The sequence below is a fragment of the Lepidochelys kempii genome, chromosome 2 (assembly GCF_965140285.1).
Source record: "Lepidochelys kempii isolate rLepKem1 chromosome 2, rLepKem1.hap1, whole genome shotgun sequence".
Taxonomy (NCBI): domain Eukaryota; kingdom Metazoa; phylum Chordata; order Testudines; family Cheloniidae; genus Lepidochelys; species Lepidochelys kempii.
In genome coordinates this window covers 199,472,536-199,498,701 of record NC_136381.1, presented here as the reverse complement: position 1 = coordinate 199,498,701, position 26,166 = coordinate 199,472,536, and the positions used below count along the sequence as shown (strand labels likewise).

At 42.5% G+C, this 26,166-nt stretch overlaps 1 protein-coding gene across 2 annotated transcripts in view; it reads left to right on the top strand.

The window, feature by feature from the left end:
- Nucleotides 1-26,166, top strand: part of RARB (retinoic acid receptor beta) — a 305,249-nt gene that overhangs the window by 180,562 nt on the left and 98,521 nt on the right. For both annotated transcript variants that reach the window (XM_073333465.2, XM_073333466.2), the window contains exon 2: nucleotides 22,787-22,935. In XM_073333465.2, the coding sequence (XP_073189566.1) occupies nucleotides 22,787-22,935 (149 nt within the window). The remainder of the gene's footprint in view (nucleotides 1-22,786; nucleotides 22,936-26,166) is intronic.

Below are 26,166 nucleotides of genomic sequence, written 5' to 3'. Positions count from 1 at the left end.
TTAATTTTAGTAAGTTTTAATTACAAACATGTATCTCCAATTTGTAGATGGATTTTGCTTCAGTTGAAATAAATGGGAGTGGAATTGTGACTTTTTTGAATACTTTCATTTCCTGATTTAGGACCAAAACCGTGCTGTTCTTACCAGTTGGAGTCAGGGAGTGAGTGTGAACTGCGGGATTTGGGTTGGTCTTTTCAAAAGAGCCCAAGAGGGAGTTAGGAGAACAATTCCCATTGACTTCACTGACAATCAGTGGGATTGGTGTTCCTAAATCTCCCCAGGAATTTGTGACAGTCTTCCACTCCTTGGCCCTCAGAACCATGCCCTGAAATGCACATCATGTTGTTGTTTTTTAACCACCTGCATTTACTGATCCATGTTTTACCTTTTTCTTTATTCTTTTCATTGTCCATTTCACAGTGTCATGTGAAAATTACTTCAGTTTTTCCTGCGTCTTTTTGAAGCGTCTTATACGTTTATAAGAGCTTTTATGTTTCATTTTTGTAACAAAACATATTTCACATGATTCATCCATCAGAATGTACAGAACACTAATTGTTGTTATTGATTTTGAATTTCACAACCATTACAAGTAACCCAGATGAGTGGCAGATAAAGAGTAATAATCCATGGAGTTCTGGAAGTGTTTCATGTTTGTCTGGAGTACTTTGCGTGATCAATATTAACTGCCCCATTGAAACTAACTGCTGTATCAAATAACAGTAAATCAAATGAATGTGCTTACAGATTATTTATTGAAAGCTTTAATTGTTCACTGGGGCCTTGCTTATCTGAGGGAACAATAGAAGCTAGTGATCAGACAAACTAGTTTGCAGAGCCTGGGGATACCATCAGACAACAAGATGGCTCCTGTCTATAGGTTAAGTGAGAGTTTTCTAAATCATGCACCAGCCCACATGACAATTATCCATCTTGGCCATCCCTGGATCAATTGTGTGGGGAGGATTTTTCCAAAGAGCTTCTCTTTGTTTCGTGGGGCACGCCTTTCCTTGCTAGCAGCCATTGCAATCTGTCTAGGTGACAGGCAACATCTTGTCTGGAAAAAGAACAAAAATAATTTTGTAAAATTTTCAAAAGTTGTAGTGACAGAAACACGCAAATAAAGGGCTCAGTGGGAGATTTGCCTGCACTAGGATTGTAGGATCAGATCCCTGGTGAGGAAATCAATGGAAAATATACAGGGCTTTTATGAAAATTCTGTGTGGGTAAATCAGAAGAATGCTTGGCACTTACAACAGTGCTTCGCATTTGCCAGAGTTGTGCAAGAATTAGCTAATTAAAGGGCACTTCTGTTCTGTTTAATTACTCTTAAATAATTAAAGAGCAGTTCTGACAAATGACTCTAAAAATGCTGTCATGTGATCTCCTATTTATTATATCTTAATTTCTTATCAAAATTGCTCAGATTACAAGTAAAAAGATGTTTTTATTTCTGTCAGCCCCGAGACCCTTCATCTTTGCTAGTTCAAAAACCTTGGCGTGGCTGTTATGGGGAGGGTGTCTGTGCTTCTCTACCCTCCTCATTCTTCCCTGTGAATAACTGCATTAAAGACCTCAATCACTTTTCAGAGTTTTACTGAGCTGCACAGTGAAATTGGCACGATTCTTGACAAATTGACCACTTTCCAAAATGTTCTGAATAGCAGTAGTGAAATTTACTGTAGTTTTATCAATTATACTTCTCTGCAGTTTTGGAATGCTTTCAGCTTCAGCAGAGGCACTAAGGGTATTGTTCTGCAAACTCAAGAAGACATTACTGAATTGATTTGTGTTCAAAAAACTCTCTTTCCAACCAGGAGAATTAGAAAAGTACTTTTAAAAATAAGCTTAATTTCTGCAGAAAGTGATGGCGTAGGTCCATGGTCCATGCTGAGAAAAGCTTTCTACTAAAGAGAGTCAAGTTTTGTGTTTGTGCTTTTAGTATATAACACTATATTACAATACACATAGAAGCAGTAACGTAGTATAGGATAATAATACATTTTAGAAACACCTAAAATTACTTAACATGGCTTTTCTGTATATAATATCATAGTTAAAAATCTATATTTAGGGATATTCTAGGACTAGAAGCATGTGCATCCCATTTGAAAGAGTAAATCTCCCATTTCCAATGTCATAAATCATCCTGGTTTTATTCTTAAGTTTCCCAAGACATTGGACCTTAAACTTGTCACTAGTCCAGGACTGTATGTTGCTGGTCTTGGTTGGGCCAATGGAATTTTTTAAGGAAATTCCACATTTGATGGGCAAGAAAATATATCTCTGTCACAATATTTTGTCAAAAGTGTAGTGGCAATGTGAAACTATTCAGAGATTTGGAATATTGTAGGAGATTCTCAGGAGATGGACTAGTGGACAAAGAAAAAGTGGGGCAGGGTCAAAGGTGCATGATGAATAATAAATACCAGTTATCTCATGGACATCACCATCTTATACGTGATACAGTAAATGTATGTGTGCGTACACTGTACTCTCTTCCCGCCTACATGAAACTGATCCTGGCAGGCTAGAAAAGCCATTTTAGGCCATGTTCTGCAGATAGTATGGAGTGCTGCTGGTCAGCTTTTTGGTGCAGGGTAGGTGGACAGAAGAATCCATTGCAGAGAGAGAGCAGGAGAATAGTCCCTCTTGTGTGTCCGTCTTTTTTTCATACTTTGTCTGTTAGATTGAAAAAGTAGCTAGGAGCTGATGTTCTAATACCAGTATTGTCACAGATTTACTTTGGAACTCGGGATAAGTCACTTATAGCTCTCTGTGCCTTCATTACACCGTCTGTAAAATGGGGATAATAATACTTAGCTATTTGATGGGGTTGTTGTGAAAAATATGTAATGTCTATAAAATACTTTGAAATGTAATGTGCTATATAAATACAATGACAGCGGTGCTCAATTTTGATGAGGGAAAATTTGGTAGAATCCTAGCTAGTCATTTTCAGGTGACTTCCCCAACACATTATCAATCTTTTGTATAATAAGTATGTTATTCAAAAGTTTCAAGTGGTCTGAGTGCATGTCCACTTGAGTTGTATGAAACTGAGTTCTGCATTTGCTCCACAGCATGAATATTGGTGCTATTCAGTTCATAAATATTCACCCATCCTGACTGTTTCTGTCAGCATCATCAAGCTTGGAGTGCAGTACTATGGCTAATGTGCTTCTAATTCTTGGCCGGTGACTGACCAAAGACACCCTCTCTTCTTAGTAAAGCATATGAAGGCATAGAGAACAACAGCAGCTTTTTCTGCCTCAGGGTGTGTGGTGGTATGTGTGACTGTGTGAGAGTTAATTTTTCCCAGTATGCTTCCGATGCCTTTGAAGTCTAGGGATAGCAGGAGAATTTCTGGAGATCACACCAGAAAGAGATCCCACCCTGCCTCCTCTCACTTCCTCAAGGAGACAGAGTTCCCTTATATATGGTGTGGATTCTCTAATAGAAAGGTGTCCTTTCTTCCCACGGCACTTTGCTGCTTCTCTCAGAGTTCAGAACCTGTGCAGCTACACGGATTTCTGACCACCATTGACTGAAGTGGGGCTATTTCCACATTCAGACATGACCAGTTGGTTAAACAATTCCTTTATTTTACCAAGGTCTTGTTTACATGCAAATGTTTTACTGCTTTAACTATTATCCATATAGCTAAGCTGTACAACCTCCTCTCCCCAGCATGGATGCAATTATACTGATGTAATCGTCCTTATACTGGCATACCTTATTGCTACTGGTATAACTGTGTCCACATTAGGGGTTATATTGGTATAACTATATCATTAAAAAAATTACACCCTTAACATATTTACACTGGTAACTATGTGTAGACAAGGCTTACTGTTAATAAAACTCAAACACTATAACACTCCTGAGCAATGAGTTATATTGAACAATGGGCTGTTGCCTGATAAACAGTCCTTTCTTTTGCAAATGAGTATGGGCTGTCAGCAAAAGAGCAAACTGCAGAGTGAAGGGGACTTACTCAGGGAAGGAACTCAGAATGGGGAAAATTGCAGAAAACTGTAAGTCTTTTCAAGTGAAAGCTGGAAACAATATATTTTTAATAAAAGGACAGTTACTGTAATTGCTGCACCCTACTGTTCAATTTCTTTTTATGCCCCCGTTCGTTAAGTTCTGCGTACTCACACTTACTATTTGCAGATGTATTCATTTTCAACTTGCTTATGCAAAACATGCTCTGCAAAAGGTAGCGAATGCCACTACACTCACGCATTGGTAAGTGTTTATTGCTGCCTATAATATGCAATTTTTAAAACAAAACAAAACAAAAAACCCAGTTCAGTTTATCAAGGGAGGCAAGCCCTATATTCCCTGTGAAAAGGGAAGTAATCTTACTGCAGCCTGACTTTAAAGGTAATAGGCCGTTTGTAGTGGATTGATGTCATACAGTGTAATGAGGCATGTATCTGCACTTAAACATTTTAATTTAAGGATCTAAAGGTGCAGCAGTTCAGCTTCTGCAGTAACCCATTTAAACAGCTGTGATGCAGTTTCTAATTACCCTTGAATGGACATGCAAAAGAAGGTATATGTAACAGTGTGGCTCACCCCTTAAGGGCTGGAGCTAGCCAACCCTGCTTACAGAAGGAGTCACACCTGGGAGAGAGCAGGGTAGCTCTGTAAGGAGCAGCAGGAAGCTACAAGGAGGAAGTGGGCACCTGAGCTCAGGAAATTGAAGAGAAATTGTAGGGTAGGGAGTATGAAAGGGTCTTGCTGGGAAGACCCTGAGACCAAGGGAGCTGTGACTGAGGGGAACCCAGGGAGCAGGATAAGCTCCTGTGGGGAAGGCTGCAGTTAGAAGGCTAAGTTGCAGCTAGGAAGCGCTGGGAGGATGGACTGTGACAAGAGTGGGACTGAAGAAGAGCTCTGCCTATGCAAGAAGACACCAGAGCTAAGTATGGGCTTTTATGTGGTGATGGGCAGTAGTTTGGGACCCTGAGGACAATTAAGAACTATTTCTGTTACTAAACTGGCCCCAGCAGAGGTGGTCTTAATGCAGAAAAGAATTGCTTCTGTTACTAAACTGACCACAGTCATGGGGGTGTTGTACACATGGAAGCTGTGTGCAATTCTTGGAGCCCATTAAAGGGGGCAGGGTGCCCGTAAAGCAACCCCTTGGTTGGGAGGGGTGCTCAGTAAATGGCCACCCTGCTACTGTATGTAAATCTGTGTCATCCAGCAGATCCCTGTAATCCAAAGGATGATCCGCTTTTTAGATGCTCTATCTATCTGTAATACTTCTTTGATCACAGCGTTAGCATTGGTTGAGTCAGTGTATTGATTTCAGGATTAAAAAATACCCCAATGTTTAACACTTCCTACAGTAAACAGTCATAACATTTGAGAAGTAAAATGGTGTGAAATGTTACCTAACAAGTCCATTTTACTACTTTTATGATAAGAACATTACAGTTTTATTTTTGTCTATGTGATACTGGACAACTATGTAATGAATTAAAGATATTAAAATTCCCATATTCTCTCTGGCTCCAAGCCAGGATAACAGGCATTATAAATAATGTTATATGAGGACTATCTAGGAAGGAATTTAAACTATATTTATGGTACACATGTTAACACCCAAAACTAATAAAAACTTATACTGGATATTAGATCGGAAGAATATATCACTGGTTTACAGTATTACTCCAGATTATTCTGTTCAACGCTTAAAATATGTAGCCTTCTTAGGAAGAACTGATACAGATTCAGAGCTTCTGAAGATAAAAGAAAAACATTATAAAACATTTATGTTTAATATAAAGAGACATTCTTACATGGCGGGGGGAGGTGAGATGGGGAATAGGCACCCTCTAGTCACAAGTCCATTTCCCTTGTGATTTTAGTTTATCATCAAAGATATTGTCCAGATTCTTCTCTCATTTAGATGGTTGCAAATCAGAAGTAAGTCATCAAAGACAGTGGAGCTATGATTGTATAAAACAGGTGTGAGAAGATAATTGGACCCATTTTATGTTTTAAATGTCTTGTCCCTTATTACCCATCATCTTCTTGTAATTGATCCTGCAGGGAAATCATGCTGAATTTGGGACATCATAATCCTATAAAGGCCATTGCAGTAGGCTCTAATGTTTTAAAGTACAAAAGGGCCAGATTCTCAGCTGCTGTAAATCATTATAGCTCCTTTGACTTCTCTGGAGCTTCGCACTTTATTCCAGTTGAGGATTTGGCCCTATGAGGTCACCAGCAAGACCAAGCAAGAGAAACTGGGTTGTGGGCTTCTTATTAAAAAATAAAATCTGATATATCAAAAACAACACCACGAGATTCCTTTTGATAAGATATCTTGTTTTCAACTTTGTACGGGTTTAGAATTAACACTTCTGAATTGTGGCACCTTTTGTGATCGGAGCCAAGGTAAAATCACTGGGGGTGGCAACACCCCTCAGAGCCAGTATGTTCAGGATTTTTTTCTGCTATTTTTCATAAAATCTAAACTTTCACTTCAGTTTTTTTTCCCCTCTGTGAAGATAGACCCCTAGTGCAAACTGATGAGCTGCTGCCCTGTAAGCTTAGCTTTACCTGCCAGACCATTGGCTCACAGGCTGGTGACCTCAGTGATGAACCCTTGTTGTTTACTTGATCATTTAAATAGCAAGAGCCACATTCTGACTTCTGTTAAAATCCCATGCAACCCCATTAACTCCCCCGTGATGGGCTGCACTGGTATAACTGAATGCAGATTTTGTCCCTATTATTGACAAGCCATGCCTACCTTAGAGAAATGTGTTCAAGTGTAACTGCATCCGTGTACTTACACAAGGACAAAGCCCAAATGGAGATCTGCTGCACCATTGTAAATGTAGAAAACTGCTGTGGAATGTTACACTGGTATTGGCTCTGTTTTAGGCCAGGTTTACACTGAAAAGTTAGGTTGACCCAGCTACATCATGTGGGGTGTGAAAAATCTACACCCCGGAGTGATGTAGTTAAGCCAACGTAACCCCTGGTTTATATAGTGCTAGATCGATGGAAGAACTGCCTCTCAGGGAGGTGGATTAACTACCACAGCAGGAACTCCTCCTGTCTCTATAGTGAGTGTCTATGCTGAAGCGTTACAGAAGCACAGCTGCTACTGTGCAGCTGTAGCATTTCTAGTGAAGGCTCTGTTTACGTTACAAAGTTAGGTTGACGTAAGTTGTGTGTGTCTCTACACTTAGATTTGTCTCCCATCTATGTAAATGCTCCATTACAGCAATGCAGTAACACCACTTCCCCGAGCGGCTTTGAGTCATGGTTGTTGTACTGAGGTTGATGCAATACAAGTGCAGATACTGCGTTACTTATGTTGATCCTAACAGTGCTCCAGCAGCTCTCCCACAATGCCAAACACTGATCGCTCTGATCATAATTATGAACTCCACTGCCCATGGGTCCCAGAGACCTGAAGGCCCCACTCCCTTTTAAAGCCCCATACATTTTGTAAATGCCTTTTCCTGATTGTCCAGCCTGGCGAGCACACCTAGCAACTCTCCACTGTTGCCTGCAACCACGCTGCTGACCGTGCCAGCTCCAGACTCTCTCTGGCATTGAGTACACAGGAGATACTGGATCTCCTGGGCCTGTGGGGAAAACAGGCTATGCAAACACAACTATACACCAGCCATAGAAATGTGAATAGCTATGAACAGATTGCACGCGGGATGCAGGAGAAGGGGAATGACAGGGACCAGCAGCAGTGCCGTGTGAAAGCGACGGAACTGCGGCAGGAATATTGGAAGGCCAGTTCTGCCAACAGTCAATCTGGTGCTGAGCCACAGACCTGGTGCTTTTACAAAGAGCTGCATGCTGTAGATGGTGGAGACCCCACCACCATCCTGGAGACCACCGTGGTTATCTCCCAGGAGCCCAAAACACAGGACCTGGCATGAACAGTGAGGAAGAGGTGGAGGACGACGATGTGATCAGGGGTTCCAGCTATGCTGCAAGTCAGGATCCGTATGAGACTCCACCACAGTCCGGTCAGTCGAGTATGGATGAGCCCTGTGCAGTGGAAGGATCCTCTGGTAAGTCTGTAAATTTATTTGCCGTTACCGTGATGGCATCCCCAACTTGACAGAGAAGGAAATTCTGAACCCTAACTTTAATTTACTTGTACTATAAGAGGTAGTGGTACAACAAAGAGAGGTAGCATTACCTGCTTTTCATTCCACTCCATTGCTCGGCACGGGGGAGGGGATGTGGAGCAGGGTTTTTTTTGTTTGTTTGTTTTTTTGCATAAACAGGGGTGCCCTTGAATCCTACTGAGAGATCTTGATGATGCCTTCAGGGAGGTACTGGGTAATCCTCTGCTGACGGTTTCTAGGGATGTCAGCCTTATTCCTTTCCCACGCCAGTCAGCTTCAGCAGGCATCATACAGGCTAGCAGCATATGGGCCTGGGCAGCTTGGGGATGCCAGCAGCAGCTGTACTCTCTGTGCCTTTGTTACCCTCAGGAATGAGATATCAGCTAAAATTACCACCACCTGTGGAAAATGGTGCCTGTATACTCCTGGTTTTGTGCTACCAAGCAATTCCCTTCTCATTTCCCTCACGTCTGGCGGGCCAGGCTCACCATGGTGAAGCAGAAGTGTCAATACACATGTCTTGTTTAAAACCGTAGGGGGGGAAGGGAAGGGAATTCTGAACCTTAACTTTCACTTTCTGTTGTCACTATTGACAGTGGTACCTCTGTGTTTTATCTGCAGCTACTGCCGTTGCGGCCTTCAGAGGTTCCCCCTCCACGTCCACAGAACGCCTGAGCTAGAGAAGGAGGAGAAAGAGGAGGACTCTGGATGACATGCTCAGTAAGATCCTGTAACCAGTGCTTCATCAGACTGTGAACAAAGGGCCTGGAGGGTGAATGTTACAGACAGTCTGGAGAAGGAAAGATCCGTTTCAGCAGGAAGAGGAGAGAAAGATGCACCAGGACATAATGGGGCTTCTCTGGCAGCAAACACAGATGCTGTGGGCTCTTGTGGACTTACAGGTTCAACTATCACAGGCTTGCCTCCGTTTGCAGTCCATGGAGAACTCCACTATTGCACCTCCCTACACCCCTCCCCTCAATATTCCACGTGGCATCAGGGGTGGCATCCCTACCATTCCACCCCCTGGGGGGACATTAAGGACAATCACAGCTTCATATACACAGACCTGTGAAAGCCACAGTTACTGTATGTGCAGGTAAAATGGACATGGATGATTTTCCCCTTGTTAAGTCCTGTTCCATTAATATATTAAGTTTTTAATGTATTTGCTTTTAAATTGCACAGATTTTTTTTACACTGGTTTTGTTACTGAATAAAATTCTTTTTATTTGGAAAATAATTCATCTTTATTAGTTCACAACATATGCTGCAGAGTGCCTAGCAGTTCAGAAAGTACCGATTTGTTACTGTACCTTGTGACACAACTCAAAGATCAGTGACAAACAGTGTGTGGGAATCATAATTTTGCAGTGCTTGTTGTACATTTAATAGATGCATTGACAGCATTTCATTCACAGACGTACACCAACCAGTGCACAATTCCTAACAAGGCCCAAAACAGCAGGGCCAGCCAGAGCACAGTACACCACAATGCATTACTGTGGCTCATTGGTAAAGTGCTCTTTCAAAGCCTCCCAGAGACACATAGCTCCACGGTGAGCTCTTTTAATAGCCCTTGTGCCTGGCTGTTCAAACTCAGCAGACAGCTGCTCCACCTCAGCCATCCACCCCAGCATCAACATCCCCCCCCCCCCCTCCTTTGCTTCACAGCTATTATACAGGACACAGCAGGCAGCTATAACCATTGCGACGTTCTTTTCACTGAAATCCAATCTTGTGAGTAAACAACACCAGTGTCCCTTCAATCTACAAAAAGCACATTTAATTCTCATTCTCCATCAGCCGAGCTGGTAGTTGAATCTTTCTGTGGTGCTGTCAAGGTGGCTGGTGTATGCTTCATAGGCCAAGGGAGCCAGGGGTAGCCTGGGTCCCCCAGGGTCACTATTGGCATTTCAACATTGACAATGGTAATCCAGCAGTTGGGAAAGAAAGTCGCTGTTTGTAGCTTTCTGAAGAGTCCTGTTTTCTTAAAGATGCAAGTGTCATGAACCTTCCCCAACCAGCAAACGCTGATTGGGTGAAGCGTCCCTGGTGATCCACCAATGGTTGCATAACCATAGAAAAGCAGTGCTTTCTGTTGGTGTTCTCTGTGGCAAGGTGGTCTGGTGTCAGAATAGGGATATGTGTGCCATCTATTGCTCCACCACAGTTGGGGAATCCTACTGCTGCAAATCCATCCATTACATCCTGCACATTGCTGAGAGTCAATTCTGCTCACCAGGAGACTATTAATGGCCCTGCACACTTGCATGACAGCAGCCCCCGCAGGGATTTTCCAGTTCCAAAATGATTTCCCACTGATGGATAGAAATCCAGCATTGCAAGTTTCCACAGTGCAATCGCCGCTCACTTCTCCACTGTCAGTGCAGCTCTCATTCCGGTGTCCCGGCGCTGCAGGGCGGGATGAGCTCGGCACACAGATCCAGGAATGTGGCCTTCTACACCTGAAAGTTCTGCAGCCACAACTCTCGTTCCCAAGCTTGCACTACAATGCGATCCCGCCAGTCAGGGCTCGATTCTCGGACCCAGAATCGGCACTCCACCATCTGCAGTTGCTTTGCGAATGCCACCAACAACCTTGATTGGTTCTTGCCATGTCCCACAGCAATCTGCCCTCCAGGAAATCGACATGGTCGGTTCCTCTTACAGCTCTGCAAATACCGGAGGATCATGCATCCTGTACTTGCAACACTCATGACAATAATGCAGAGCTGTGCAGGGTCCATTCTTTTGTCAGGCATGGTGGACAGCGAGGAGGGCTACATGGGTTATGGTATTTTTAGAAAAGGTATGAAAATTAGGGTTATTGATAACACTATGGGATGGAGACAGTTGCACACTGGAAAATTAACCTCTTGCTCCCAGTCACCACTGCGTGGCTCGTTTCTGCCCCACCATGCATTGCCAAAACTTCCCAAAAGACAGTGTACTGGATGGTTGCACATGGTACACCACATTGACACAATCACTCCTGGTGAGTCTGCAGGGCAGCCCAGTATGCATGCACACAAATGATATAGTAACTGCGGTGGCTTTATGCTGACGTAACTTGTCAACCAAAGTCTGTAGTGTAGACATGGCCTCAGTTACGCAACTGTAAATTTTTCTCTAATGTAGACAAGGCCTGAGGGCTTATCTACTCTTAAAATGTTACAGTGATATAGCTTCAGTGCTGCAACTGCGCTGCTTTAGTGTAGACACTACCTACACCGATGGGAACGGTTCTCCTGTTGGCACAGGTAGATCACCTCCCTGGGTGGGGGTAGCTAGGCTGACAGAAGAATTCTTCCATTGACCTAGCACTTTCTATGCCGGGAGTTAGGTTGGCATAGCTACATCTCTTAGGGGGTGTGGATTTTTCAGGCCCCTGAGAGCCGTACCTATGCCATTGTAAATTTTCCGTGTAGACTAGCTCTCTCAAAGAAGCAGCCGTGTCTCTCACCACCTTGGAGAAACTGCCAAACTTTGCTTCTGGATGAAAATGTCCCCCTAAACAGGCTTAGAGGTACACAATATTAATGTGCACCCAAAGGCTGGCTGGAAGCAGTCTCCTACTCATCCTGTCTCCCGGCATCACCATCTTGCGCCAGTTAGGACCCCGTTATGCTAGGTGCTGTACAAATGCTTAGGGAGGCACAATCTGTGTTCCAAAGAACATATCATTTATGACAACAAGCAAGATAGAAATGTGTAGGGAGAAAGATGCAATCAAAAGAAGAGAGGATGTTTAAAAAAAATTGAACACTTATTTTTTCAACAAAAAATGGCTATAATTTCACAGAAAATTTTTTCCTTTAACATGTTCTGATTTTTCTGTAAGAAACCCAGATCTGAAACTTTCTTTTTCAAAAACCCGAATTCACTGGCTTTTCCAAAATTTTCTGGAAAAAAAAAGACACTTTTCAATCAGCTCTAATCAAAAGTTCTTCTGTGTCATGATTGATGCAGGTGTTTCTTGGCATACTGTATGAGCTAGAACGGGAGGGGGGTTCTCTATACTTGAAATTTTAAATCTGCTTAATTTCCCATTTTCTACTGTAGCAGTAACAATAGATGCTGGTCACGAGGCTCTTTTTTAAACTACTGCGCAAGCGCACGTACATACAGTGGTGAGCTGGGGCCGGTTCGCACCGGTTCGCTAGAACTGGTTGTTAAATTTAGAAGTCCTTTTAGAACCGGTTGTTCCGCAAGGTTCTAAATTTAACCAGCCAAAAGTGGTGCCTTAGGCGCCAACTCCATGGGTGCTCCAGCCCTGGAGCACCCAAGGGGAAAATTGGGTGGTTGCAGAGCACCCACTGGTAGCGCCCTGCCCCAGACCTGCTCACCTCCGCCCCTGAACGCGCCGCCCAGCTCTGCTTCTCTGTCCCCCGAGGCTTCCCGCTCAGGCCCAGGGAGGCGGAGGTGAGCTAGGGCGGAGGGGCACGAGGAGGGCCGCCCGCGCCGCAGCAGGTAACCCGGGGGGGTGCAGGAGAACCGCTCCCCACCCCAGCTCACCTCCGCCACCCTCGGCCTGAGTGTGAAGCCGCCGCCTGCTTCTCAGCCCTCCCAGGCTTCCCGCTGAACAGCTGATTCACGGGAAGCCGGGGGGGGTGGGGAGCGAAGAAGCAGAGTGGGGCAGCGCGTTCAGCGGAGGAGCAGAGTGAGGTGATCTGGAGCCAGGCGTGGCATGGGGAGCTGCCGGTGGGTGCTCTGCACCCACCAAATTTTCCCTGTGGGTGGTCCAGCCCCGGAGCACCCAGGGAGTCAGCGCCTAAGCCGCCACTTTTGATGTGATCAGTGGGGGAGCGGCCGCTCCCCCTGCTCCCCCCTAGCTACGCTCCCCCGCCCCTAGGAGCCAGAGGACCTGCCGGATGCTTCCTGGGAGCTGCCCCAGGTAAGCACCTCTGGGACTCCCCACCTCACCCCCCGGCAGATGGCTCTGCCACTACAGTGGCCCACGAGACCCTCCTGTCCGGTTTTGGGGGCAGTCAGGGGACGGGGAGGGGGTGGATGGCGCAGGGGGCGTCAAGGAACGCGGGGGGGTTGGATGGGGCAGGAGTCCTGGGGGGCGGGTGTGGGCAACAACCCCCTCGTGGGGTGAGGAGGGAACCCATTAAGATTTTGGCAGCTCATCAGTGCATACGTATCAACTGGTTGTGCAGTCAGGAGAAGCTCTTCATTTACTGCCAGAGACCCAACAGATACAGTTGCAATAATGGACAGTCCCAGAAATGCTTCAACACTGAACCCAAAAAGCCAATGGTTTTTAAAAATGGATTTAAGCATGGCTCACTTCTGCTCTCAAAATTAACTCTGAAAATGGCATTTTGGCCTCCCTGTTCAGGGTATCTCTGTGCTTGCTATATCACATGTGCTTAATTTACAAGGAAAAAGTTTCTTTGCTAAGGTAGCCCTGCAACCTCAGCCTTGAATCTCAAAAGCAAGCTGGGCTTTTTGTGGCTTGTGCATCCCACTCACAAATAAAGATTCTGCAGTGCAAATTATGCTGTCTCTTACACCTGTGTCACCCACTGATCTTAATAGGGTTTGTACAGGTCTTACAGCTTTGTCTTTGTAATAGAAATCAGTGCCTATTGACCTCTACCATGTGACAGGGATGTAACCTTATATAAGCTGACCTATATCAGGTTACTGAGGCCAGGAAATAAAGTTCAGTCTCTTACTAGCACTTTCTTTTATTTGTGTCTGAATTAAACTAAATTTTTAGCAAAAATGGAGCAAATGAAGCCTCCTGAATCCCAGTCTAGAAGTAACGGTGGCAGAGAACTGGAGAAAGGTGACTGCAGTGTTTATACATTTTCCTAAAAGCAAGTGGTAATGAAGAGAGATCAGGGTTCTATTCCTTGCTCTAAATCTTGCAAATCACTTAGCCAGATTATGGAAAGATATTTAAGAACCTAAGGAAGCAGTTGGGTGCCACGGTGCTTTTGAAAATCCCACTAGGCACCTATTTGCATCTTTAGACACCTAAATACCTTTATCAGTCTGGCCCTTATTTTCTCTGTGCCTCGGTTCTCCCTCTGTGAAATTGGGATAAAACTTTCCTATTTCACTGGGGGGTTGTGGAGATGAACACAGTAATGATTATTAGGCACTCAGGCCCAGATCCACATAGAAATAAATGGAAATTAGGAACTTAAATACTTGTGGAGATCTGGGCCTCTGATAGTACAGTACTGGAGGCCTATAAGTGCTGGGTTAGACAGGAGAGGGTGAAAGGTGAATTTCCCCACACTGCTGCGTATGGTGTGCCCAGAGACGTCGTAGATCTACAGTACATTGCAGTAAAAGTCTTAAGGAGACTTCAGAATCCTAGACAGTCAGTGTCGAGAATGCTTTGATCATGCAAGAATGTCCTTTGAGAAAACCAGCTGCCAGGTGGTCAGTTAAAGATTTTTATTTCCTGGCTTCACTCACATGATATGGGTCAGTGTTACAAAAGGTTATCCTTCTGTCACGTGGTTGGGGCCAGTGAGTATCCACTGATTCTCCTGGCTACTGCTATATGAGTCCACTGGCTAACGTTACAGCTTCGTAATTGGAACTTAGCAATTTTGTTGATGAAAGGTGAGACGCAATAAGATGCAGGTCACTACCTCATAGCTCTGTTAGCTTTACTGGGTTGAAAAGAGTGGACAGAAATGAACACTTATTTTTACCACTAAAGGCAGCAGATATGACTTGGATTACACGCAGATGGCAAACTTGTTGAGTAAGAAGAAGTCGTTTTTCCAGGCTCACTTAGAGTAGAACTGTAATCTTTTAAAATTAAGCTTTTTTACTTCTCTTTTTTCTGTACCATGATGCCCTAGATCTACGTACTCTCCCTAGATTCAAAGACAGTTATCACACAGTGTAAGACAGGTAATGCGGGGCCATATGTTATGTCACTTAAAAAAATTGTAAAATTATCTTGTGAGTAATGAGCTTTTCATACTTCTATCAGATCTGGTCTATACCTAAAATTCACACCCCCTGAAAGACGTAGTTAAGACGACCTAAGCTCCAGTGTAGACTGTAGAATCATCTGTAGAATTCTTCCGTCCACCCAGCTACCGCCTCTGGAGGAGGTGGATATGATCCAATGGCATAGCTGCGCCTATGCTGCTCCTGTGCTTGTAGTGTAGACATACCCTAAGGCCGTGTCTACACTACAAAATTATGTTGACGTAACTTACATCGGCATACAGCCACTGCAGTTATTAAATTGCTTGTGTGTGTGCACACTTGGCTCCTTGTGTCAGCGGTGCACATCCGCACCAGAAGCGCTTGTATTGTTAATAGGCGGCATTGTGGGATGGCTCCTGAAAACCAGTAACAGTCGACATAAGCAATGCAGTGTCTGCCTAATTGCATTGACCACGACTCTACACCGGTCAGGGAGGTGGTGTTACTAAATTGGCATCGAGAGGCACTTACGTCGGCGGGAACCAAATTTAACTGAAGACACTTCCACAGATAGGTTGATGTAAGGCAGCTTATGACAACCTAACCGTGTAGTGTGAACCAGGTCTAAGGCCTGGGCTACACTGGGGTGGGGGAGGCAGGAGGTTTCAAACTAAGATACGCAACTTCCGCTACGCTATTCGCCGAAGTCGAAGTATCTTAGTTCAAGTTACTTGGCCATCACCAGGTGGCAAGTCGACTACGGTGGCTCCCCCGTCAACTCCACTTACTCCTCCTGCCAAGGTGGAGTACAGGCATCGATTCGGGGATCAATTTATCGCGTCTAGACGAGACGCAATAAATCGATCCCCGATAGATCGATCACTACCCGCCGAGCCAGCGAGTAGTGAAGATGTACCCTAAGGCTGAGGTCAGAGTTTAGCATTGGGTTCCCACTTTTCTGCCAGATGTACTGACATGGAAACCATCTGCACTCTTAATTGCTGCTTTGTTGAGGCAATTGTTGCCTGAGTGTATCTGTGTATGCTAATTTAAAAGAGACAGTAGGCCAATTCAGTTCTGTCGTCAGTTAAAACAAAACTAACACTTGAACAACTTCACTATTCATTTGTAAATCAAGCTAGTTGTATTGCAATATCTCGGACAAACTGAGAAGTTTAACCACAGAGTGATGAATCACTTATGTGACCCATCACTATAGTACCCAGTCACCAGTTGTTAAGTTTCATAGTTTCTTTTTGGTGACCATTACACTGACAAATTTGTTTACATGTTGGATTGAAAACTGGGTTTACAATGTTCACCTTTGAATTTTGGTTTAAAACACATATAAAACAATGGTGTAATCCTGATTACTAGAAAATTGAGAAAAAAATGTAAAGTTTACAGAATAGTCTGGAAGATTTTCCTGAGTGATATAACTTGTGGCGCAGAAACTTGCCAGCATAGACAGACGCTGAGTAAGTTTCCCAGACCTGAAGAAGAGCTCCGTGTAAACTCAAAAGCTTGTCTCTCTCACCAAGAGAAGTTGGCCCAATAAAAGAGATACTACCTCACCTATCTTCTCTGTCTACTATTTAAATAGACCAGAGACACATAGGGTTGGAGAAAGGAAATATTATCATCTCCATTTTACATATGGCTAATTGAGGTTCGGACAAATTAAGTGACTTGCCCAAGGAAATCAGTGTCAGGGCTGGGAATTGAGCACGGATCTTCAGTGTCGCAGTTCTGTTCCTCATTCACAATAGCATTTTTCTTCTCCAAGTGTGCTGCTTTTTGGGTCTAATCATGTCCCCCTTAGACTAATAAGAGTTGCTAGACCTGGTTCCTTATTTTCAATTTGATGGCTGTGAGTTGGGCTTATTATTAAGTGTTCAGTGATGTTGTTACGTTAAGTGATTTTGACAGATATATTATTTGAAGCATGCTGTAGGAATTCGACATGGTATATAATAATGATCTAATGCAGGGGTTCTCAACCTTTTTCTTTCTGAGGCCTCCCCCAACATGCTATAAAAATTCCACGGCCCACCTGTGCCACAATTACTGGTTTTCTGCATATCCAGTTGATTAGCAAGCAGGGGAATGGCCTGGGTCCCAACACTGCAGGTGGCCCCATGAAGCTAAGTTGCTCAGGCTTCGGCTTAAACCTGGGGTGGCAGGGTTTGGATGTGAGCTTCAGCTTCCTGCTGTGGGCTCCAGTGAATCTAACGCCAGCCCCGCTCTCTGGTTTATTTTGACGGACCCCCCTGAAACCTGCTCAGGGCCCCCTTGGGGGCCCTGGACCCCTGGTTGAGAACCACTGATCTAAAGAATCATGTTTAGCTTTTCAACAAATAGACAAGGATAGCTTTGGCTCTCTGAAGTAGAAAACCACATTATAAAAATTTAATGTAGATATTTAATCTTCTGGTGTCCCTTATGAAAATGCAAGGCCTCTTCCCATAATAAAAGTCAGCCTGAGGACTATTTTTTTTTTGTTTCGTGGCCTTCAGCCCAGGTCATGTAGTTACAATATACGGTGATTAGTTGATTCTGAATTCCCCCTCCCCTTTTTTGAGACCTAAGCTGTCTTGTAGAGCTGTACTATGTCATGAATAAAATCAGTGCTCGAAAAATTATGACCATGAGTTAAAATGAAATAAGTAATGTAAGTTCTAGATTAAAGACAGATGTGTGCAGCTGACAAGACATGAGCTCATTAGAAGGGGGAGGGGAAAAAGGAGGACCTGGAAAGTAAAAAATAAATAAATAAAAGTACTTCTAGACATCTAAACATTTAGATGTATTGTCTCCATACGGGCCAATCCTGGTAGCTTTTATTTCAATCCCAGTGCATTGTGTTCAAGCATAAAATATACAGAAGAAATGAGGATGGTGATAGTACTGGTGCCCCAGTTTATGAACAAAAATTTAAGCTGATGGATCACAACCTGGGTTTTTTTTTCTTTTTAAACCGAGCATGTTTTGCCTGGTTTGAGTTAATTATGGTGCTGTGTAAATGGAATACGCGTGATCTGCTGTGTATTTAAAATCCTCATTCACTGTAATGGTCAAGCAGACAGCTTCAGGGACTGAGAGGGGAACAGATCTGCAAGAGTTTTTTTTTTTTCTAACAAAACATCTTTGTTTAAAAAAAGCAAACAAAATCAAAGTCTTTACCTATGGTGTCTCCCTTTGTTTTCATCCCATTGTCCGTGGTCAGCACCTGTTGTCTATATGGTAAGAATAGCAGGGATTCATAGCCCAGCAACAGTACTCAGCCAGAATCCCGTGTGACCGGGTCAAACACATACTCCCTCTCGGGTCATGGCCAGGTTACTAAGTCAAGGCTGGCAAGTCTCCGTGATAATGTTTTCTTTTTCTCTCACTCTTTTTTTTGTCTTCCAAACCAGATTTTTTTCTTAACCCCCTCTCCCCCACCTCATAACAATGCAAACTATTTGTTTAAGTATGACATATTCAAAGCACTTCATTATTAAACAAAATTGGGAGGGGGGCAGGAGTCAGTGATATTTTGAATTTAATTTGATGATATAGTTTTGAACGACATATGAAAGAAATAAATTTGTATGGAAACAAATGAAACCCACTTTTCCACTGCCTAGATTTTTACTGGAAGATGATTAAAGGCAGACTCTTTTTCCAGACTAGACATAAAAATTAAATGATCTACGGTATATAGTTATTTTTGCAAATGTTTGGAGGCTTATAAATAACGTCTACAATGAAATGCACACATACAAGCGGCAGAGAATCTGTTTCTAATTACTTGTACTTTAGCTGAACTTTGGCGTTTCCTTTGACTTTCTGCCTAATGTATGTGAGCTGTGTGCCTTGCACTCCAGCAGTGAATTCACACAAAAAGAAAAAAGAAAAAAGAAATACAGACTGACTCTTCTTGGTGCCAACAAAAATGAGGGTTAACAGAATGTTTTGACCAAATGCAACACTTTTCTATTCACCCCTAATTAGCTGAAATTGCTCCTTCCCACCAGGGACTCAGAACCCAGTGTTCAAAGTTCCCTTGGGGCTATCCAGGAAATGCCATTTGCTTTACAACTTCTTATTCTTTTAAGACTCAGCTGTCCAAAGTGTGCATTAAAATACAGTCTTAATAATCTAAGTTTCTAGTAAAATGAAAGGGGCTACATAATGCTTGTCTGCTTTTAATCAGCTACAAAATAAAATACCTCTATCTGTCAACATGGTTTAGCTAGCAGTAAATTAGCTCTTATACACTCTCTCAAGGATCTTATCTGCTATTTTATCTAGCCTTTAGAAAAAATTTCAAACATGTTAGGAATCATGAAGTGACCTTTTGTATGAGAATCCTTGGATGGTTAAGTGGAACTTGTGTGTTTTGTAACTTCTTTTATGCTGTATTTTCTCAGGTGAGTTGAGATTCCCAAGTGTCACATCCTCTGCTAACAGCAAGACATTAAAAATCAAGTTTTGTTTTGTTTTCCCCCACTTTGAGAAAATTGTAAGATTACTTTAAAATTGCATTAGCTGGGACTCTACCTTCCTGTCTGTAACACACACACACCTACATACAGAATGCCTTTTTCCCTCCTGCTCGTGCCCAAACAACCTATGTGAAGTAATAATAATAGTACTTTGTTCCTATACATAACATCTTTCATCCAGACGGGTTTCAGAGTAGCAGCCGTGTTAGTCTGTATCCACAAAAAGAAAAGGAGGACTTGTGGCACCTTAGAGAATAACAAATTTATTTGAGCATAAGCTTTCGTGAGCTACAGCTCACTTCATCAGGTGCAACATCCTTATCTTTCATCCAGTGACTGAAAAGTGGTTTACGAACATGAATCGATTAAGTCTCTGACACCATTCCTGGGAGTTGCCAGCATACCATTTTACAGATAGCCTCCTTGCCTCAGTTTACCTAAGTCCAAGGATCCACAGTAAGTCAGTAACAGACAGAAATAGAGCCCATGTGATCTGAACCCAGGCCCTCTGTGAAACTACAATTCTTGTCTATAACCGAAAATAAACAAGCCCTGTAATTGTTTTCTTGTGACAAATAAAACTCACTCGGCGTTTGTTCTTGTGACATGTGTTTCCAGTGTATGGGCTAAGCCAAGTTTAATAGCAGATATAGCTGAGGTGGTTTGGGAGGTTTATTTCTTGTTCTTGTTGTTCTTTGATTGTTCTATCCATTTTCAAATTGTCTACCTTGGCAATTCTATAGTAGCCTCCTCAGCATCTTCAGTTGCTGACTCTGCTTTGTGCATTTATGAACAGAGCCAGGTGTCTCATCTCGTTTAAGTAACACAAGTTCCTGTGGCTTGGCCAGAGTCTGACAGAGCTTTGTTGCGCATATGGTTAGCAATTTGAACACCACCATTGTATGCTGCTTCTTGTTTGGAATAAAACCATCAAAAAAGTAGAAGCAGATCAGAATTATTCCTAAAAGACTGCTTTCTCCAAACTAAAATCATATAAGGATGGCAAGAGTGCTGCTGTTTTACCAAATAACACAACCCTTGTTCCCCATGGGATGTCTAAAAACTGGTTTTTACATTGAGTGAGATAGCTGAATGAGCTAATATACAACACGTTGTCTGCTGAGATTGCAGCATCTTAGAGCTAAATTTTTATCATTCCAGATACTGATTGGGAGCCACTAAGACGCATGTACTAACATGAAATAAGGAACAGAATGTTTGAGACCTCTCAAGGGCATTTGATGAATCTAACTTTAATTTAAAAGGACTAATAGATTATTGATTTAAGCAGGATGACTGTGCACAAATCAATAACAGAGTGCTCTGTGTCTATCTTAAATGCTAAAAATGACTATTAAAAGAAAGAATATAGTGGATTTTGTCTCCCTCTTTTTTCTATTAAGAAAAAACTTAAACTTTGCTCTGTAGAGTTGGAACCTGTAGCATGTTGCTTGTAACAGGTTTTGCTAAGCTGTCAGTGAATTCTGAAGAATGCGGGTTGGGAATGAATCCAGATGTAATACAAATGTAACATTTTAAAAAAATGTGGAAACCATCTTGGACAGTAAATCTTGTCCAAAAAGTTCTGTTGACTAATATTCTTTAGTGTTCACTTTTAAGACTCTTGAGAGTTAGCTCTGTGGATAATGTCTAATGTTTCTGGATGGGTACAAGTTCATAGGTTACATCATTTCTATGTATCTGTTGAAAAATTAGAGGTATTTGTCCGAGAAGCCGCAGAACAACTTACTGAAACAAGGAAATGTATTGCACATCTACAGTAAATATGAATGATGATGATGGTGTATCAGAGAAAACTAATGCAGATGCTTTGAAGAGATCAAATTCACATCTTTTATCCTGCTTCACAGAGCCTTCATGTTGTTTCACAGGAAGGAGTAACTAATGCCTCAACAGATTCAAAATAAATGTCCATCCAGAAATATTAAGGCAGTAAAGTGACAAGATGTCATAATACTTACGTGGCCCCTTTACAAAGTGGTTTACAAACATTAATATCCCATAAGGCAGATAAATAAGTGTTACTGCATTATGTCACTTGTACAGATAGTAGAAACTGTAGGATTAGAACTTGCTGTGCTCCCAGTCCTATGCTTAAATCATCAGTCTCTTAATGCACATTGATGACTTTCTATATCCTTCCATGACAAACTTGCATCCTGAAAATGCTATCTCTGTTATGGAAGTAGTGAGACACTTCATAGCATGTTTAGCTAAAAGATAGATGTTGAATGATAGATATTTCACAAGTCATTTTGCATCAAAGACCAAATTCTATGCTCAGATGTGTGCACCCATAGCTCATGCTTAATTCCAAGGGCAGAATCTAGAATATGATCTAAATTCTGTCCTCTGATTAATTAATTAATTAATTAATTTCCTAGTCTAGTCTAAAGGATTTGTGTTGTGGGTATCTTAGCGTGGAATTTGGCCCAGCATGTGAGAAAACCTGGATTTGTGCTGGAAATGGCCCACCTTGATTATCATGCACATTGTAGGGAGAGTGGTCGCTTTGGATAAGCTATTACCAGCAGGAGAGTAAGTTTTTGTGTGTGTGTTTTTTTGAAAAAAAGGGGCTGGGGGGGGTGAAAAAACCTGTATTTGTGCTGGAAATGGCCCACCTTGATTTTCATACACATTGTGAGGAGAGTGGTCACTTTGGATAAGCTATTACCAGCAGGAGAGTGAGTTTGTGTGTGTGGTTTTTGGAAAAAAAGGTGGGGGGTGAGAAAACCTGGATTTGTGCTGGAAATGGCCCACCTTGATTATCATACACATTTTAAAGAGAGTGGTCACTTTGGATAGGCTATTACCAGCAGGAGAGTGAGTTTGTGGGGGGGGGGCGGATTTGTGCTGGAAATGGCCCAACTTGATGATCACTTTAGATAAGCTATTACCAGCAGGAGAGTGGGGTGGGAGGAGGTATTGTTTCATGGTCTCTGTGTATATAATGTCTTCTGCAGTTTCCACAGTATGCATCCGATGAAGTGAGCTGTAGCTCACAAAAGCTCATGCTCAAATAAATTGGTTAGTCTCTAAGGTGCCACAAGTACTCCTTTTCTTTTTGCGAATACAGACTAACACGGCTGTTACTCTGAAACCAAACATATGCTTGTGATACACAATTATAGTAGCTGTAAAGGGATAAATAATAGAGTATATAAAAGTCAAAGGTAATGCACTAAAATGGTGTCTTTTCTTTTCTTTTCTTTTTCTTTTATTTTCTTTTCTCTTTTGTAGCTATCGAAACTCAGAGCACCAGTTCTGAAGAACTTGTCCCAAGCCCACCTTCCCCGCTTCCTCCCCCTCGTGTTTACAAGCCCTGTTTTGTCTGTCAAGACAAGTCATCTGGATATCATTATGGCGTCAGTGCCTGTGAGGGATGCAAGGTGAGTACCAAAACCCCACTGGTATTTTGTTAGAAAGCCCTACATTTCTTTTAGAGATGGGCTAAGCAGATTAGTTTCAAACTGGATAGTTTGCCTGCTTGAATAAACTCTGACTTAGTGAGTAAGTCCAGACAAGTGGTTGTCATTCCTGGAGTAACCTGTCCTCTCCATCCTTACAGCAGTATATGATTGGCTGACATGAGGATGTAATTGGAAGTACATCTTTTTAGATGTGGTGCTTTGCAGAATGATGTAAAAACACACTATGGCTCCTTCTCTTAATGCGTTGTGTTCACCGGTAAATTAAGTATTACACTGGGAGGTGTGGTTCATATGTTTATTTGTTGTCCTTAGTTCGTCCTCTCTGTTATACTTTTATGTAGTATACTGCCTATAGTAAGTTTAGAGAGTGAAGGTCAAATATGGATCTGAATCTTCCCAGAGTTCAGCAGAATTGAGATCTTTGGTGTTGTTTTAACCCTTTACACAGTTAAGGGCCAGCATGAAGTTAAAATATGAATATGCTTCCAAACTTTCCAAAAATGTATCAGTGGTCAGAGCTGGGGTTTGGTTACGAAACACAGACAAAGCAGAATGGCAGGTGTAAAACTAACTTTGACAGACTACAAAGTAGAAATAAGGATGTGTTTGCCAGCTACTTTTCAACATTGTGATTGTCAGTATTTTAGTTGAATCGCCATGAATATTTTTACATACACAGTTTGTGGTGAATCCATGGCATCTGGGAATTGGAGTACTAGAGTATATACTTACAGAGATTGAACGTGCATCAGAGACGTTATGTGAACTGAACCCAGTGTGTGTTTGAGAGAGAATACATAGAACAGTTAGAGGAGGGTATTGTGCAACATGATCATCTGATAGCCACATTTTTTTCTAGCAATGTTAGAGGGACATATGAAAATACATCAGGGGAAATTATGAAGAAAAGGTGCCTAAGTAGGAGTTATATGGGTTTTGGTTTTATTAGTGATTGGTACCGACTGTGCAATACCTGTTTTGGTGCATGAGAATGGTTATAGAGCAGAAGTACTGTCAACATTATTGCATTTTGAAATCTGGTTCTGTAGTCCACCCGAGTGTGCTGCCACCTCCTAGACAAGTGCATGTACATGTCCTCGTACACACATACAGCGCTAAGTTTAGTGATGTTTTTTAGGCAAATAGTCTAGTCAAGTCCTGCCAGATATGAACAGCCAGTGTGGCAAGAGCAACAGCGTGCAGGCACAGACAGTGGTGGGTGCTACTGTACAAAAGGTTTGAGTGTAGGGTCGATGTTTGTTGCACAGAATAGTCTCAGTCTTGCAGCATGATTGTCCCACAAATGCAGTGGGAAGACCTGAGTGCAGGACAAGGAATGATATTAGTGTAGGATAACACACCTTGCAATCATTCTCTTCTCTACTAACACACACTAATTATGGTATCTGGAGGTAACACACTATAAAAATGATAAAATATTTTAACCTTCCATTTAAAACATCTGCATTTATTAAAAGAAATGAATAAAATCTATATTTTGGTGTATTCATATGAAATATTGGAATTTGTTATGATTTTGTTATTAGTCAACCACACATTTAGGCCCCAGTTCTGCAGCTTCTTGCATGCAGGGGGTCTGCTGCACCCATAAGGACCCTCTCTCCCCACCCCAGTTGGTTTGCATTATTGTGATTTTGAATTCAGTGATGCTCTGACTTCTTCGGGAAAGAGGTTACAGGATCTCAGCCTGATATTTTTGCTCCAGAAATATACCATAAATAGGTATTTGAAAGTTAGCATATAAGATCATCTGTGTTTTAAATTCTCCTTCCAGTGTTGAATTTTTGCTTGTATTCCCTGGCCATGTTCTCAGATATTGTAGTGCTGTGGTTGTTGCCATGCTGCTGAAATTTCCCTTTCTGTTTGAAAAAGTATAATAGAAACTTGTAAATCTCATTTCACTTAATTGCGAATTTGCTCTTCTTGCGCACACAAAAATGATGGTATTCCTCCCCTTTTTCAGCAAGAATGTAATTGCAGAATGCAAGAGAGAGGTCGCATGTTTCGAATACTTCATTATTTTTGAAAAATATGTTCAAGTGTACTTATGACATACCAGGGTACAATCCAGACCAATGAATGGCTCTGTCACTTCTGCCCTGTAACCTGCGGTATCTCTCTTTGTTTTCTTTTACAAGGTTTTGCGGATGCAGCCTCTAGCATATTAGTCACTCCCAGCTATGTCTCTACGTGTGCTGCAGCCACACCTTGGCTCTTACCAGCCTTAAAGATTACCACAGAGTGTCCACAACACACGCCCAGTCCCAGATTTCACGCCCCCATAAACATATGTCCTGTACTGCCCGGCCCTCTCCTATTGATCGCTGTACTTTAAAACAAACAAAAGGAAGTATTTTTCACACAATGCAGTCAACCTGTGGAATTCCTTGCCAGAGGATGTTGTGAAGGCCAAGACTATACCACCGTTCAAAAAAAGAGCTAGATAAGTTCATGGAGGATAGGTCCATCAATAGATATTAGCCAGAATGGGCAGAGATGGTGTCCCTAGCTTCTGTTTGCCAGAAGCTGGGAATGGGCGACAGGGGATGGATCACTTGATGATTACCTGTTCTGTTCATTCCCTCTGGGGCATCTGGCATCGGCCACTGTCAGAAGACAGGATACTGGGCTAGATGGACCTTTGGTCTGACCCAGTATGGCCATTCTTATGTTCCTTTGCCATTTTCTCTGTCTTGGCTTCCATGACTGTATCCTCATATCTTGCTGACTGCTTGTTCAGTGTCCATGTAAATAGCTCCTCATGTCTCTACCTCTCCCGTCCGTTATCACCCAAAGGTCCAGTCTAGGTGCTCTCCTCTCCCTCATCTCTAGATAATCTTATGTCCTCCCATGGTTTCAGTTACTGCCTTCCCATGAATGATTCCCAAATTGACCCTTCTTCCCCTTCTGTCCTTATTTAAATGCCTCTGACATGTCCTCTTTCTTGTCTAACTGCCAGCTCAGACTCAGCCTCTTGAAAACTGAACTCTTCATCCCTGTTCCTTTTTGATCTCCACAAACAACTCCACTATCTTTTCTATTTCCCAGGCTTGCTACCATGGTGTCACATTTGACTCTTTACCATATTGATTCTCACTAAGTGCTGTCATTTCTTCACCAGAATCCACCTTCAACCCTCGTCTTCCTTGCCAAAACCCTTGTAAATGC